This window comes from Centroberyx affinis, unplaced genomic scaffold, assembly GCF_046629955.1.
Source record: "Centroberyx affinis isolate AG114_WGS23_722 - 3 ecotype Tasmania unplaced genomic scaffold, CSIRO-AGI_Caff_v1 ptg003931l_1, whole genome shotgun sequence".
Taxonomy (NCBI): Eukaryota; Metazoa; Chordata; class Actinopteri; order Beryciformes; family Berycidae; genus Centroberyx; species Centroberyx affinis.
Genome location: NW_027281761.1, coordinates 101,442 through 115,977, shown reverse-complemented (window position 1 = coordinate 115,977; position 14,536 = coordinate 101,442). Strand labels below are relative to the sequence as shown.

General features: G+C 43.2%; 1 protein-coding gene across 1 annotated transcript; it reads right to left on the bottom strand.

Annotated features, from left to right (window-relative positions):
• Positions 1–1,776: 1,776 nt before the first annotated feature.
• On the bottom strand, positions 1,777–12,600 carry LOC139663145 (LON peptidase N-terminal domain and RING finger protein 3-like). The gene is made up of 11 exons (XM_071541695.1): positions 11,821–12,600; positions 8,701–8,819; positions 7,381–7,578; positions 7,025–7,250; positions 6,446–6,521; positions 5,680–5,794; positions 4,893–5,014; positions 3,636–3,794; positions 3,209–3,371; positions 2,740–2,889; positions 1,777–2,591 (listed from the first exon to the last, which is right to left on the bottom strand). Exons 1-11 carry the CDS (start codon positions 12,512–12,514, stop codon positions 2,433–2,435), a joined length of 2,181 nt encoding a protein of 726 aa, XP_071397796.1. The 5' UTR covers positions 12,515–12,600; the 3' UTR covers positions 1,777–2,432.
• Positions 12,601–14,536: the final 1,936 nt, after the last annotated feature.

Sequence of the window (14,536 nt, the reverse complement as noted above, 5' to 3'; positions counted from 1 at the left end):
TAGATAGAAGGCATTGGCCTTTACTCGTAGCAGACATCAATCAAACTCAAAAGACTGAAAATCTTAAGCAATTGTTTTGGCCTGCCAGGAGCTGCAAATAGATGGGGAAACGTTGGCCAGTTCAACACACCAGAGAAAACAACTCTTTTCTATGGGACTCCAAATAGTATTTTGACTCAGTTCAGACAGTCCGGTCTGAATAAACGTACACATACCTCTCCACCCCATTCCTTTTCCCTTACTCAGTCAACGTGGAAGTGCAAAAAAGATTACAATAAATACTGAAATAAATACCCGGCCATAGGCATGGGAGATAACGTTAGCAAAAAAATATAAAACTAAGTAAAACACGGTTGAATTAATTCCACTGTTTGCTGCGTCGCTGACAGGCTCTTTGTGCCCGTAAGCGTTAGAAACGTCTCAACTACAGGGAGGATGTTGACAGCGGAGGAAATCCAAATATGTTTGAGTCAACATGGCGAGGATTATGACAGGCCACCGAAAACACAACATACATTTGGGTCACCGGTGATCTAAAAATAAGGGGTCTGGGTGGGAATCTACCAGTATCTGCTCCACATCTGGGCTTGGAAATGTCCGGAGCAAGCTAGAGAGTTTGTCCAGGCGGTTTTCAGTGGCAGACATGTTGCTCTATAGCTGTTGTTAAGTAAACGCTGATTGTCTGCCAGCTGATCTTTAAAATGCTGGGCGGTGTGACGGAGGGTATCATTACCTATTTATAGCCAACACTTGTCGTTACACATTACTTTTACTGGGAAACTGGGACAAAATGCCGGTAAAAAGAAGGGTTAAGTTATTCCCGCTCTGACTCGCCTTTCAAATTAGTGACAAAAACCCCCCCCAAAAAACAAATCCAGTTAGTCCACAGAAATTAAGTTTAGCTAAAACTGCTAAATATAGCAGCACCTTGGCAGACAACTGTAATCACAGCAGCAACTTGTAAAACCTAGCTTAACACCAACCGATGTTACAGCTAGCAGAGAACTGTTTAGTGTCATGAGAGATATACGGTATTTGAAATACTATGAAAAAGGAAATGAAAGACTGTCAGTGTGTATGGATCCTGCTTCTGTTTAACCCTACTTCATACCGGCATGTTTAGCTGGGTCGGCTCCCTAAAGCCCAGGCAACAACGTGGACAAACTTTTTGTGTCAGTGGCTCTGATTCAGTGTGAATGGGCTCTATTGCTATTATTCTGGGGCCACTGGTTAAAAAAAAAAAAGCCTTTGGAAATCGAGCAGCTCAACATCTCTTTCCGTGAAATGTAAACAACGTCACTGCATGCACACACGGTTATAAATAATGAAATTAAACAAAATCAAAAACAAATGAATAAAACACAAAAGATTAAGAGCCTTAAAGCGCGCCCGTGTAAAGATTCAGTCCATTGTTATTCAACTGTAGTGCTCGGATGATAAGGAAGAACAAAATGGAAGGAAGGAAGGAAGGAAGACAGACTACTTGTCAAAAATTGATAATTATTTTCTTGTTATGGTGGCAAAGGTGGCAAATTGGTAAATGCACACTGCTACCAACTCTGTGGCAAATGTGTGAATTTACCATTTTCTCAGATTCAACTGTAACTTAGTGTTAACTAACCGAATCTAATCATTATCGTTCACTCAACTATAGCGAGTGCATTTACACGCAAAGGCAAATCTATTGTTTGGTCTATTGCAGAATGTACATGTACACTGCCAGACATGTGGGCAGACAGACAGGCTGAAGACTGCAGTGTGTGTGTGTGTGTGTGTGTGTGTGTGTGTGTGTGTGTGTGTGTGTGATGGGGGAATCACACTGTGGGGTAAGATGGAACAGTCACAGCACATATTGATGCATCTGGAGAGGGCAAAAGGTGTTGATTTCCATGCTAGTTGCCAGTTGCACTTGCTGCTGCTTAGGGGATGATGGGGGCCGGTTACTACCTGCTGCAGTGAAGTGGAAATGCGGTTGCTTTGTTGCCTTGTCCTCCGGTTAATAATAGAGTGGGTTGTTATGCTTCTGAAGTGGGACATTTGCTATGTCTTTGCTCTAAAGCGGTGTTCAGACAGGCAGCTCAAATCAGCTTCAAACCAGATTTGCCTGCTGTCTGAACATAGCATAAGTTGCTATTTGAATGAGAAGGAAAGTCAGCAGGGTTTGTTGCTGTACGGTGCAAAGTGAATATTGTGCATTAGAGTTTAATTATCCAGATCCCTATTAGTTGCTGTTGCTGTTGAAGTTGAAGTTGCTGCTGATGGGTGGGTGGGGTCCAACGCTGCTTTGTGCAGGGGGGGGTCAGGCTACATCAGGGGGGAGGTGCAACAGACATCAGTTCTTTGTGCGTCAAAAAGAAGGACAACAGGTCAACTGCTGCTCGGGTGGTGGTGGGGGGGGGTTTACTGCATTTTCCAGGTGGCTGAAGCACTTGTCACCGGTGCCTGCTGTGGGCCATGAAGAGCAGCACCCTGCGGATGCCACTGAGGCGATCTTTCAGGGAGGTGAGGGCCAGGAAGGGCAGCTGGGCGCGGCCTTCTAACGGAAGAACAGCTAGTAGCCACCAACACCATGACGGACCGTTCGGACTCGCCTGGAGGGGGGGCAGAGAGAGAGATGCATGTGTCATGTTTTGTGATCCGAGACAGAAAATAGAGCTATATCAATTAAGTTATAGATTAGACAGGTCTTTAAGAAGGGAGCAAAAAGTAGAGAAAGTGTGTAAGTGTGTGTGTGTGTACCTGTGGTTCAGAGTCTTTTTCAGGCATGGGTCCAAAGTGTCCTAAAATGCGCTCCTTCTGCTCGGCTTTGAGGGAGTTGACCCAAACCAAGGCCTGGTCATACACCGTATCATGTAGAGACTGCAGCTCCCGCTCTGCCACGCCCTCCACCTGCACACACACACACACACACACCGGACAACAGAGTGTTAACACATCTCCATCATTTCTTGATGTTGCATAGCTCTTACTTCTCTTCATCCATCCCTTTGTGCCTTACAGTAACGTCCTCCAGGTATTCTCTATCAGCTTGGTTTCATCCGTCCATCACTTCATCCATTCCCTTCTTCCCTCCATCCTCCCTCTCTCACTACCATTACATCCTCCAGCTATTCTTTAGCACCTTTGTTGCCTCTGTCTGTCCTCCATCCATCCATCCATCCATCCATCACCCCTTTCTCTCTCCACTGCTCCATCCCCCTCCATATACCTTAACATCCTCCAGGTATTCGATGTCAGCGGTGTTGTATCCATCTCTCTGACTGTGCTGAATGACTTTAAACCTCCGTCTGCCGATGGTGTCCGCAACGGATCGGCCGTCGGAGAAAAACTCCACGTTGCGGATCTCCAACAGGCACCCGTAGTCTGCAAACCTAGGGGTGGGGGAAGGGGGGAGGGGGAAGGAGAAGGAGAGAGGAGGTGGTTAGAAAGATGATAAAGTCATTTCTCAGTCATTCCCATTATAATAATAATAATCCTATGGTGTAGACAGAGAGGAGGTGTCTCAACACTTCCCTTCTCAGACACACACTGAAGTGTTTTTTACAAAGTCCCTGTGACTCACCTACCAAACACACAGGCATACCCAAACACACAAAAACACACACACACACACACATAGATCATCATGTACTAACCCATTGAGGTTGTCTCCCAGGCACATGCCAAAGCAGTTGGTTCCCGTCTCCATGCATCGGCGGATCATCAGTCTGTAGCACGGCTCAAAGATATGGAGAGGACACGGCACAGTGGGGAAGGCCATGGTGCACACAAAGATAGGCACATTCTTGTTAAGACTGAAAAGAAACAAGAAGAGAAAAACAACATATTTAATGAAGCGAACAGGAAGGCCATGATCGAAGGAAAGATAGATATATTCTTGTTAAGATTGCATCGAAATATAATGAAGTTGATTAAAGTCACCCCTCTAAGTACAACTTCTAAACTATGCTACTTTACAGCAATGTAGGACAAATATGATCATAATCATGATTAGCCGTATTTTTTCTTGATGCATTTATTCCTTATAGCCTGTGGTCCCGTTTGATAATACCTATGCATGATGTGAACCATGGAAATAAGTTCTTCTCAATAAATTTTAGTTAATTTATAAATAAAAGTTAAGTCATTAATCAGTATTTCTTATATGGCAATCCCCACATATATGAACTTCTTGTATTACTACATCTGTTGAAATCATAATGAACTTTCTGGCTCACATCACTGTTTCTTAACCTATGGACCGAAATATATGAAATTTGGTTCCTGGAATAAAAAATTTTAATGAACCCGTGGTCTATATATTTGTAACCTCTGTGTCCTTCAGAAAAATGGATATCATGTGAAAAGGAATCAGTTTTGCCAGTTTTTGGGAGGGCACCTATTGGAGATGCAAGCTCGCTCCAGGAAACTGATACTGAGTGACTGACACGTAACGTGCTAAGAGGTCAGTGTGTCAGTGTGACAGACACATGACCAGTGCGTCAGCTAGGTCAGTAGGTCAAACAACAGAACAGGACATTCCACATAGAATCTCTATGGCAGACACAGACACTCAACCACAAGCCTACACTCTCCTCTTAGACTGAGGTCGATGACATGTTACCCCTTGTTCATGAAGTGAGTCCGGTGTTGATACACAGATGGGAAAAAAAGAGAGGAAGCTAGGAAAAGAAAGGAGGGGAAGAGGAGAGAAGAGAAGAGAGGAGAAGAGAAGAAAAGAAAAGGGAAAACAAGACAAGACAAAGTATAGAGGAGACAAGGCGATACAAGACAAGATGAAGTATAGATAAGACAAGACAAGACAAGACCAAGTACAGAAAAGACAGAAGACAATAGAAGAGTGAAGAAGAGAAGAGGGGGGGAGGGTAAGAAGAAAGGGGAAGCAAACTTACTTGGAGAGCTCAGCCATCTCCTCCTGATTGATTTTCTGTCTTTCCATTAGCTCAGAGGGAAGATACTGGGATATCAGGTTCTCCATCAATGCCGTCTTACAGTACTGCCTCTGTGCTAGGTACTGGAGACAGAGAGACAGACACAGACTGTTAGAAGTATGCTGATAGTGGCAGCCATGTTAGGTCCACAGTCCTGCATCTAAACAGTGTTGAATCTAAACTGAATTTAGATGCAACAACCTGACCCGAATAGAGATTTACCCCAGGGAGTTCTTCCTTACAGAGGGGACACTTTGAATTTGGGGGTCTAGCATGTGATGTTTCTGTTTCTGGTGTTAGGTGAAAGTCTCACAACCCCAATAATTCTGGTCAATTTTCACTAGAACTGAAGGATTACAGGGTCCTCCATGGGTGAAGAAAATTGTATGACCCTTAGGCTTACAAAACCCTTTCAAAACCCACTGTGTAGTTTCAACGCTACATGGTTGTTAATCTAAAAATAGGGCTGTTTTTATAAATTCCTCAAGGTTTTAACCCACCCAGCAGTGATATGGTAAGGTATACAGTACAGTATGACAATATAATTTTCAGTTGTGGTCACATTGGCGGGTATAGTCTATAGTATAGTGGTACAGTATAACATTTTGTCATACGTTTCAGGCATTTATCCTTTACAGGTGGGACATTTTCGGCTATGGTCTAGTGTCATTCTTTTGGCTGTTAGTAGTACTTTGGCTTGTGGTCCAGTGTATGGTATCACAGTATAGTATAGTAGAGTGTCACATACCTCAGACAGTTCTTCTTTACAGAGCGGACACTTTGGGTTGTGGTCTAGACATCGCTCCAGACACTGAAGACAGAAGGTGTGACCGCACGGCGTCGTCACTGGCTCGTAGAACAGCCTGGCGTGAGAGAGGCACACATGAGTGACATAAACACGCAATATCATGCAAAACCAGCGGTAGCGTGAGACACGCACATATGAACACACACACCAACACGGACACATACATGCAAAACCAGTGGCACACACACCACTACTGGCAAGCACGCACATTTCTTTGTAATATGAGACTTCAGTCCAGGTTGTGTATTAGCAAATATCTGTTGGTGTCAATGTCAGCAACCTGTTTCTACATGAGCCATGACATGAAAACTCTGTTTATTCCCTTTTATAGGCTATATGACTGTTTAAAATTGTCTAACAGGTTATATGACTGTTAATTATTTTGTAATAGGTTATATGACTGTTTATTAGTTTGATACAAGCTAGATGGCTGTTTATTCCTTTGTTATAGGCTATATATGTATTACATTCAAAAATTACCTCTCCTGCTATCTGTAACCTATTTTCATAGGAAGCAAACATGACCTCTGTGTATGTCCTACTTAGCCGAAAAATACAATTCTGCCTATTTTGGGCTTTAGTTAGGCTCAGGAGGCTGAGGCGTTTCTCCTTTGCCTCGCTTTGGTTTTGGACAAAAATTTTGTGGGCAAGCATCAGGTTGGGCTCACATTTTCAGGTCTGAATTAAGCTGTGAAGTAAATCTCACCTCATACAGAGAGAACATTCCAGATCTGTGGGGTCGATGAAGTCACCAACCTCGCAACCAATCGCCTCTGTTGGCTCTAAAGGAAGAGAGACGATTGGACAGAAGATTAGTCAGGAAAGCTGCTGACAGAGTGTGTTTTTTGTGTGTGTGTATATACCTGCTACAGTTTGAGGGTATACTATTACAACATGGGAGTCCTGTGTGTTGTTTTTTTTCAATCATGAGCAGACACAAGCATTTTTCTTTGAGATAGAATCTCAGATAAACTTGCTGAACTCATCCCAGGTCTTGGGTGTGTTTGCATGCTGATGGTACTTGTCTATATTTGTCTTGCCTTGGACGTGTTCACACACTCTGTTACAGGCATATGAAATGTATGCTAAATCCAAAAAAATGGACAAATGACTAGCATATGACCGGTCACCAAGAGGAAATCATTTTCTTCAAATCATGTCCATACTTTATTGAGCAGGATCTGATGAAAAAGTAAAGTAAAAGTCCTGTAGAATCTGTAGAATCTGTATGTGTGTCTGCATGCCTGCTTGAGTACATGCATACAAAAAGCCTCCAAAAGCTCACCAGACTTGGATTTCTTGCGATCCTTGCTCCCCTCCTCTCCTCCCTCCTCCTCCTCTCCGCTCCTTCGTTTCCGTTTGAGGAGGAGGCCGCGGTCCAGCCTCCTACCGTCCGCCTCACCCTGACCTTTGACCTCACTGCCCTCTGACCTCTCACTGGGGCGTTGTGGGCAGTCATGGGGAGAGGAGGCAAGGTTGGACTCTGAGGACAGCTGGCCGGGGCCGAGGGGCTGAGGGACGATGGAGGGAAGAAGGAGAGAGAGAAGGAGAGAGAAAGGAAAACGTGAGCTCCTTCAGAAACTTCTACACCCCTCAATGTCACACCTGTGCTCAGATACAAGGCGGGAGGGCGTCTCTTACCTGGGAAGCCTTAGGGGGAGCCGTGGCGCAGAGGGAGGGCGTGCGCGCAGGCGTGTGCGTGACAGAGTCCGTGTGTATGTGTGTGTCTGTGTGTGTGATGCTGCTTTTGATGTGCGCTCTGGAAGACAGTACATTGGAGTAGTCTAAGACTCGGTCAGGCACCTGGTCTGTGACCGGAGCCAGGAGGTCACTGAGGAGCTGAGAGGAGACAGGAGGAGACGGTTCAGTTATTCACAGTATTCTCATAATGTTGACAGCATTAAGATTGCCAATGCATGCATACTGTCTCAAGCATTTCCTTCAAAATAGTCTATATACCTGAAGGAAAAAAAACAGGCGAAAACAAGACACATCGCTAACTAGATTGTGAGATTGTGGCACTCACTGGAATGTCACTCCATCAGCCACATAGTGATCACAACCTCCTGTTTCATGTATAATGATTAACGGTGTAATGTGTCAGCCAAGCAATTAGTCAAAGACTTGGCTGTGCCTCTTACCCATTTCATCACCTTCATACCCATAATCACAGTAAAGAATGCTCTCTTGGGTATTATTGCTTTAATAATGTACATTACAATTGGCCTTTTTTTCATGTGACTGCCTATACAGAAATGTATACAGATGTTTGGAAACAATGCTATGTGTTACAAACCCGGCTATACTCCACCTTTTTATTTGCTGAATAGTCTAGCCACGTATTTAGGCTGACATACAGTAAATCTCAATGATGTAAATTCATAGTACACAACATATCAAACTGATATATGGAGAGACTGTAGGGTGTTCCGAGGGGGAAAAAGTACAAATGCATGCCATTCGAAAAACATAATTGATTTTCATTTATGTCATTGGTTGTTCGCCCTACCATAACTTCCAATAAGCTGCTGTGGAAACTGCATTAGGTGCTAATGCTGGATAGATTCGAGGACTTTACCGAGTGCGAGCCGGCATAAATGTTTACCTTGTGAGCCTCAGTCCTGGCCAGTCTACAGTCGGGCTCTATGGAGAGACAGACCAGGTATTCTCTCAGAGCTTCCTCTGTTCTGCCCAATGACACCAGGGCCTGGGCCTTACGAACATGACCCTGTCAACAGCGGGGAGATATATTACCTCATATTAATGTGCCATCCAGCCGTAAGCTTTTAGGCTATTTGTTCAAATTCATCATGGTAGATGGAGGGCAGATAAATCCACCGTTTGTCTGCCAGCTTGCCTGCCTGCCTGTCAGTCATCTTCCTGCCTATCTATCTATCAATCAATCAACCAATCAATCAATCAATCAATCAATCAATCAATCAATCAATCAATGTGCCATACCTTAGACCAGCGAGGCATGACTCTGCAGGCCGTCTCAGCGTCTCTCAGAGCCTTTTGATAATGTTTCAGACTGGAGTGGATCTGGGAGCGGTTACTGAACAGTATGTGGTCCATGGGGGCTGCGGAGGACAGGAGAAACACTTAGTTATTAGATAGATAGATAGATAGATAGATAGATAGATAGATAGATAGATAAATAGATAGATAGATTTGTGATGGAATATGTGATTTTGTATGTAGGAATCACTGGATGTTCAAGACAAAGCTTGTCTCATGCTATCCTCACACTGCTTACTGCTGGGTAGGAATAGAATAGAATAGAATAGAATAGAATAGAATAGAATAGAATAGAATAGAATAGAATAACTAACATAATACCACTCTCAGGTAAAACTCTCGTAACTCCTTTTATGTACTGAGTAAGTTCATGACCCTTAAGCCAACCGTTTCTAAACCCATTGTAGAAAAAAAAAAAAAAATGCTTAGCCTTTAATCTAAAAATAAGGCTGCTTTTCTTATGTCCTGAAAAACTGACTTTATTGGAGATAAGAGGTTTTCATCTGAAAGCAGCAATATTAAAAAATCGGTCATTTCCACATTACAAAACATCTTATGAAAAAAAAAAGCTGCCTTACAAAACCATGCAGTACTATCAAGGTCACCCACATTTCAGGTTTCATAACTATGAAAACTTATGCAAATGTCGCAGTTAGCCCTATGGGAATCAGAGGGAATCACACTTTCCTGGCTTCTGCGCAGGCACAGCCAGGTAGTAAAGCACTGACAGAAGGAAAAACAACTCGTAGTAACTGAAAAGCCCCATGCAAAGAAAAAAATAAGAATATTTTGCATGAATATAGGTGGTTAGAAAAAATACTAAGGTTTATTATGTTATGTTAGTTGAACATGCACATATATGGCACAATATTAATAAAAAAAAAAACCAAATACAAATACTATCATTTATCCACAGTAGACTGGCTGTACAAACTTATTTTCAGCCAAGCAGCCTAGTTACACACACACACACACACACACACACACACACACCTGTGCACACTCACACACCTAGAAGTTGCCCAGTACAAACAGTCTATTGTTGGCAACTGAGCAACAGATTCACTGGAACAAGTGCTTTGCTTAAAGGCATCTGAACGGAGAGATCAAGAGACTATTTTTCATTCCCTCTCCTTGCCCAGATCTCTAGTGCTTGGGTGGCATTTGAACTGCTGACCCTCTGGTCATAAAATACAATTACATATACTATGCCCATAAACAGGCTGGAGCACTCTGTATTATGGCATAAACCTTCTACCTTCTACTACTGGTATTTAATCATAATGTTATGAAAAGCTTTAGCCATTTGACATCTGCAAGTATTTAGAAAGGGGAGTGTGTGGGAAAGTAAATTGTTTTCACCATTATTTTCTGTAAAATATATTGATAAATTGGGTAATGTATTTAATGTTACCCCCTTCACTTTGCCAAGATCCAGCCCACTGAATTGCTCATTTTTTTTGGTCAAATCCTCTTGTTAACCATATCTTCCACTTTGAATTCTACACCATTAGTTAACCAAATACAAGTGAAAACAAGCAATTCGTGGTGCAGCCACTCGCACCTCCACCCCTCCCATTTCCACGCATTGGTATTGATCATGACCAAAGATCAACACCCGCTGTATGCCAACACTGCAAGTCATAGTGGTTTGTTTTTCCACTTTTCTACCAAGGACCACAATGAAATTATGTCATTCTTGGTTAATCTTTATTTGACCAGAGAAGGTTTGCTGAGCATGCAGAATCTTTTTGAGCAACGCCCTGCGATGGACTCAGATCTGGGAGCTGCCCAGTACAATCCCAGTCTTTCACTGTTAGCTACTGGGAGCTGCCCAGTACAACCACAGTCTGCAGCTGGCCTCTGAACAGCTCCACTGGAACAGAAAATGCTTTGCTCAATGGCACCCTACATAGTTGTTGTTATACTTGATACTTCTTAAGCAATTGTTAAGCAGTGGTGTTTCTATTGTTTATCATGTTAACTGTCAACCAGACTCAACTAATCAGCCAGTGAAACTACAGTGTACCACTCAGAGGACACTAACTTGTGTTTTTGACTGTCATCTAAACAAGTAACTTATTAAGTATACAGCCAGCCTGTAGATGTAATCCTAAAACTGATATGCAACAGTACAACAAAGTAAAGTGCAATAGAGTTTACCCACTTTTGTAGGCTGATATAAATTCACAGTATCCCTCATAAACAGTCTGAAACTTATGTAGGTTATATGATGTTAGAGTCATTCAAGGAAACATGCACAAATGAATGCTGTTCTGAAAATACAATTGAAGTTTGTTTTATATTGGTGGTTATTTCCCTTATTGCTGATCACTGCCTGGAGGTCATAGTTTACCAACTTTATAATTTACCATTATGCCACTGCCTATATAAGAGCAAAACTAGGCTACTGCTGTGAGCACCAGTGTGCCTAGTGGTGACCTGCAATAATACCCTTGACCCACATTCGCCTGATTCATTGTTGACGTTACACAATGAGGGAGCAGCGAGGCGGGATACGTGCTTACGCAATGTTTGGTCCCGTAGACCAGCCTACATAACTCTGTTACCCAACACATGGTGGCATGCCTCTCAGACGCCAGGGTACCGATGCTACTGCGAAATATGGGACTGTCACAAAAATGTGTCACACGCTGACACTTGAATAGTGTCACTGACATCGCAGTCATTTTGTGACGGTTTCATGGCAAGTTTCCTGGCATGTTGGTTATAATATACTGTACCAAATACGTCATTACGCTCAAGAATAACACCAGAATCGAATCCTGTAAAGTTATAATGTAGCAAACAGATAATAGTAGTCCTAATGTTGCACGCGCAACACATACAACAGAATAGAATTGAATTGAATAGAATAGAATAGCCATAAACTGTTGGAATAGTTTAAGATGGTAGGCTACACAGGCTAGCTAGGTCAAAATAAAACTGTTGTCTTGTCTTAAATGCTAGCCCAGCAACTACAGACAAAAGTAGAAACATAGTCTTCAGTGTCAAGTGTAGTGTGATATAAGTGTGTTATAAGTGATAAGTTCAGCATCCTACCTATCAGTATTGCTTGGTTATATTTCTCCAGAGCCGCTTCCATCTTCTTCTCGGCGTACAGTCCGTTCCCCTCCCGCCTCAGCAGCACGGCCTGGGACTGGGTCGGGAAACACTTGGCCAGCAGGTTGCTGAGGACCACGTTCACCCTGTAACTCTGGACGTCGGCTAGTTTTGAGCTGTTTGTGCACTCTTTGCAGCTGATGGGCCTCTCCCTCTCCTTTTTCTCCCTCTCCAGGCACTTTTTGCAGAAGCAGTGTCCGCACGGCAGAGTCACGGGCTCGGACAGAAAGCCCAGACACATCCGGCAGGAGAAGGCATCGTACCCACAACCTGAACCAACACCCGGGCGTCCAGACTGTATCGCCCCAGTCTCCTCTCGTCTCCTCCGGGTGCCGTTTTGACTGTCACCCCCGTCCTGCCTCTTAATACTGTTCGCCAGGTACTCTAAAAGGTTGTCCAGATGTACGGGTCGCAGTCTCTCTATCTCCGAGGCTTGCCGGTAGACACCGAAAGCTTCGGTGAATTTGCCTCCGAAGGCGAGCGCGTCAGCCCGCTTCACCATCAGCTCCAGCCGGCTACTCGGGTCTCCGAGACCCGCTAGCTGGCACTCGTAGATATCCGCGGCTAGGTCGAAGTTTTTGGACTGGAAAGCCTCCGCTGCAAGCTGCAGCATACTCTCACTCTCTGTCCCCATACCCAATAGGTTGTCTGTAGTCAATTTCCTCCTCTATGAGGCGTGTGGTCAATAAACCCATTGCCAGTCATGTTTGGGTCTGCTGGTAAGAGATGACTGTGCTGCAGGTTCATGGTCTTGCCCAGGAAGCAATATTATTATTCTCAATGGAGAACCAGAGGAGAAAAAAAACGGTTATGTAAAAGTTGGGTCACGTGACGCCGGCCAGCTGTTCTCATTGGGCGAGTTTAGTAACACTGTTACAAAACAATCTTGCCATGTAACAGTTTCAGTGTCGGGGCAGGGGGGCAGAAGCCCGTCTGACCTGCAAGTAGGGCTCGAGCTGACCGGGACAGCTGACAACTTATGAAGGGTGCTGAGATTGTCATTTGCACGGATCAGTGGTGCCCAAGGTGGGGGTGCGGGGACCATCAGGGGTCATGGGGAGGAAGGGGGGGTCACTAATATTACCTTCCTAGAAGTTAGTATCATGATTATTACCTTCCTAGAAGTTAGCCCAGTGAAGGAATGTATAAGGATGGATGATTTGTTCAGAGGTCTCACTCTCTGTACTGTTGTTATCACACCACCCACATTAGAGACAGTCTGTACAGTGCAGGATAATGCTGTAACAAGTCATATCTAACAACAGACATCTTCTCAAATCAGGTTTCTTGGAATGTGATTTTAGCAAGCCGGGGTCTGTGCTTTCATACAGATCTATTTTAGGATCCTAGATATAAAATAGTTTGGGAATGCCTGACATAGAACAATATAGGTCAGTGGTGTTCAAGCCTTGTCTGGAGAGCTATATTCTCTGCAATCCCCAAAGTTGCAGATTGTTGTGGCTAACTAAAACCTATAAGCCCAGAGTATGTTCAAGCTATATTAGTTTAGATTAGATGCAATGGAAATGACTCCAGTGGGGAAATTAGGTAATTGCACAGCAAACTTTGCAGTGTTAATACGTGTTCATTTTCAATGACAATTATTAGGAGTTGACAAGAGTTGATTGGAGAGTTGTTTGTTCACTCACAGAGCTGATATGGCTCTGTGGCGGCTGTTCAAAACGATCTAAAGTGTTCAATTGACTCTAATGGGTGTGGAGTTACATAAACAGTGGCCTGGTGTTGATTTTTACAATTTCACAGTTGAATTAACACTGTCAATTTTTCTGTATGGGCATTACATTGCTACTTTTATGGAACAAGTCAAATTTTCATGCAACTACTAAAGGATACACAGAAAACAGTTTGAACAAATGTAAACAGGCAGTCCCACTTAAGGTCAGAGAAGAGTTTCCCAGTGTGCAACGCTCCTGGAGCAATGTGGGATTCGCCCACTAAATAGTTCAAGAAGGAGGGGGTGGTGGGCAGGTAAACTTGTTTTGCTGTCACATGCTCGTCAAAATGTACAGCTGAAGACGGCGCGTTTGATCATTCGCTCTCCTTCCCTCCACCTCAAATCACCTCAAATCTCAGACAAGGTGACATGAGGCGACACAGCCTTGCCTGCTTAGTAAACCGTGACACTGCCAGTTAACACAGTCTGCTTGATAACTTTAACCTCACTGGATCTTTGAAGTGCAGCCGGTCATTGTTGCATAAAAGTGCTTGCATCATGATTTGAGTTAAACCTAAACATTAAGCAAACACAGAAAATCATGTTTATGTCTTAAAGAATTCATTGAGTTATGTCAAAAAGTTAACTGTATTACAACATAAAACCTAGACCAGCACCAACAATAATTATGTTAATACTACTGTTAATAATAATAATCATCATCATCATCATCAGTAATCTTGTGGTATTCATTTTATATCACCTCATTGGAAAGTATTATTAGTCTTAGTCACATTATTATCAGTGGCATTCCAATAATTATTAGATGTAGTAACCTAGTTCAAATATTATTAGTACTTACTAGTTATAATGTATTTGTATTATTATTTGGAAGGTTGAAGTGAGGACTTCTAGGTGATGTGAGGACATTTTGGGTGGTGCTCACTTTAAAAAGAACATTATTTATGTTCAGAGCTAAAG

Coding starts and splice junctions, on each gene's coding strand:
- LOC139663145 (XM_071541695.1), bottom strand. CDS start 12,514: ATGGGGACAGAGAGTGAGAGTATGCTGCAGCTTGCAGCGGAGGCTTTC. Junction 3,372..3,635: donor CTGGGAGACAACCTCAATGG/GTTAGTACATGA, acceptor CCCCACCCCTAG/GTTTGCAGACTACGGGTGCC. Junction 2,592..2,739: donor AAAAAGACTCTGAACCACAG/GTACACACACAC, acceptor CCCCCCCTCCAG/GCGAGTCCGAACGGTCCGTC.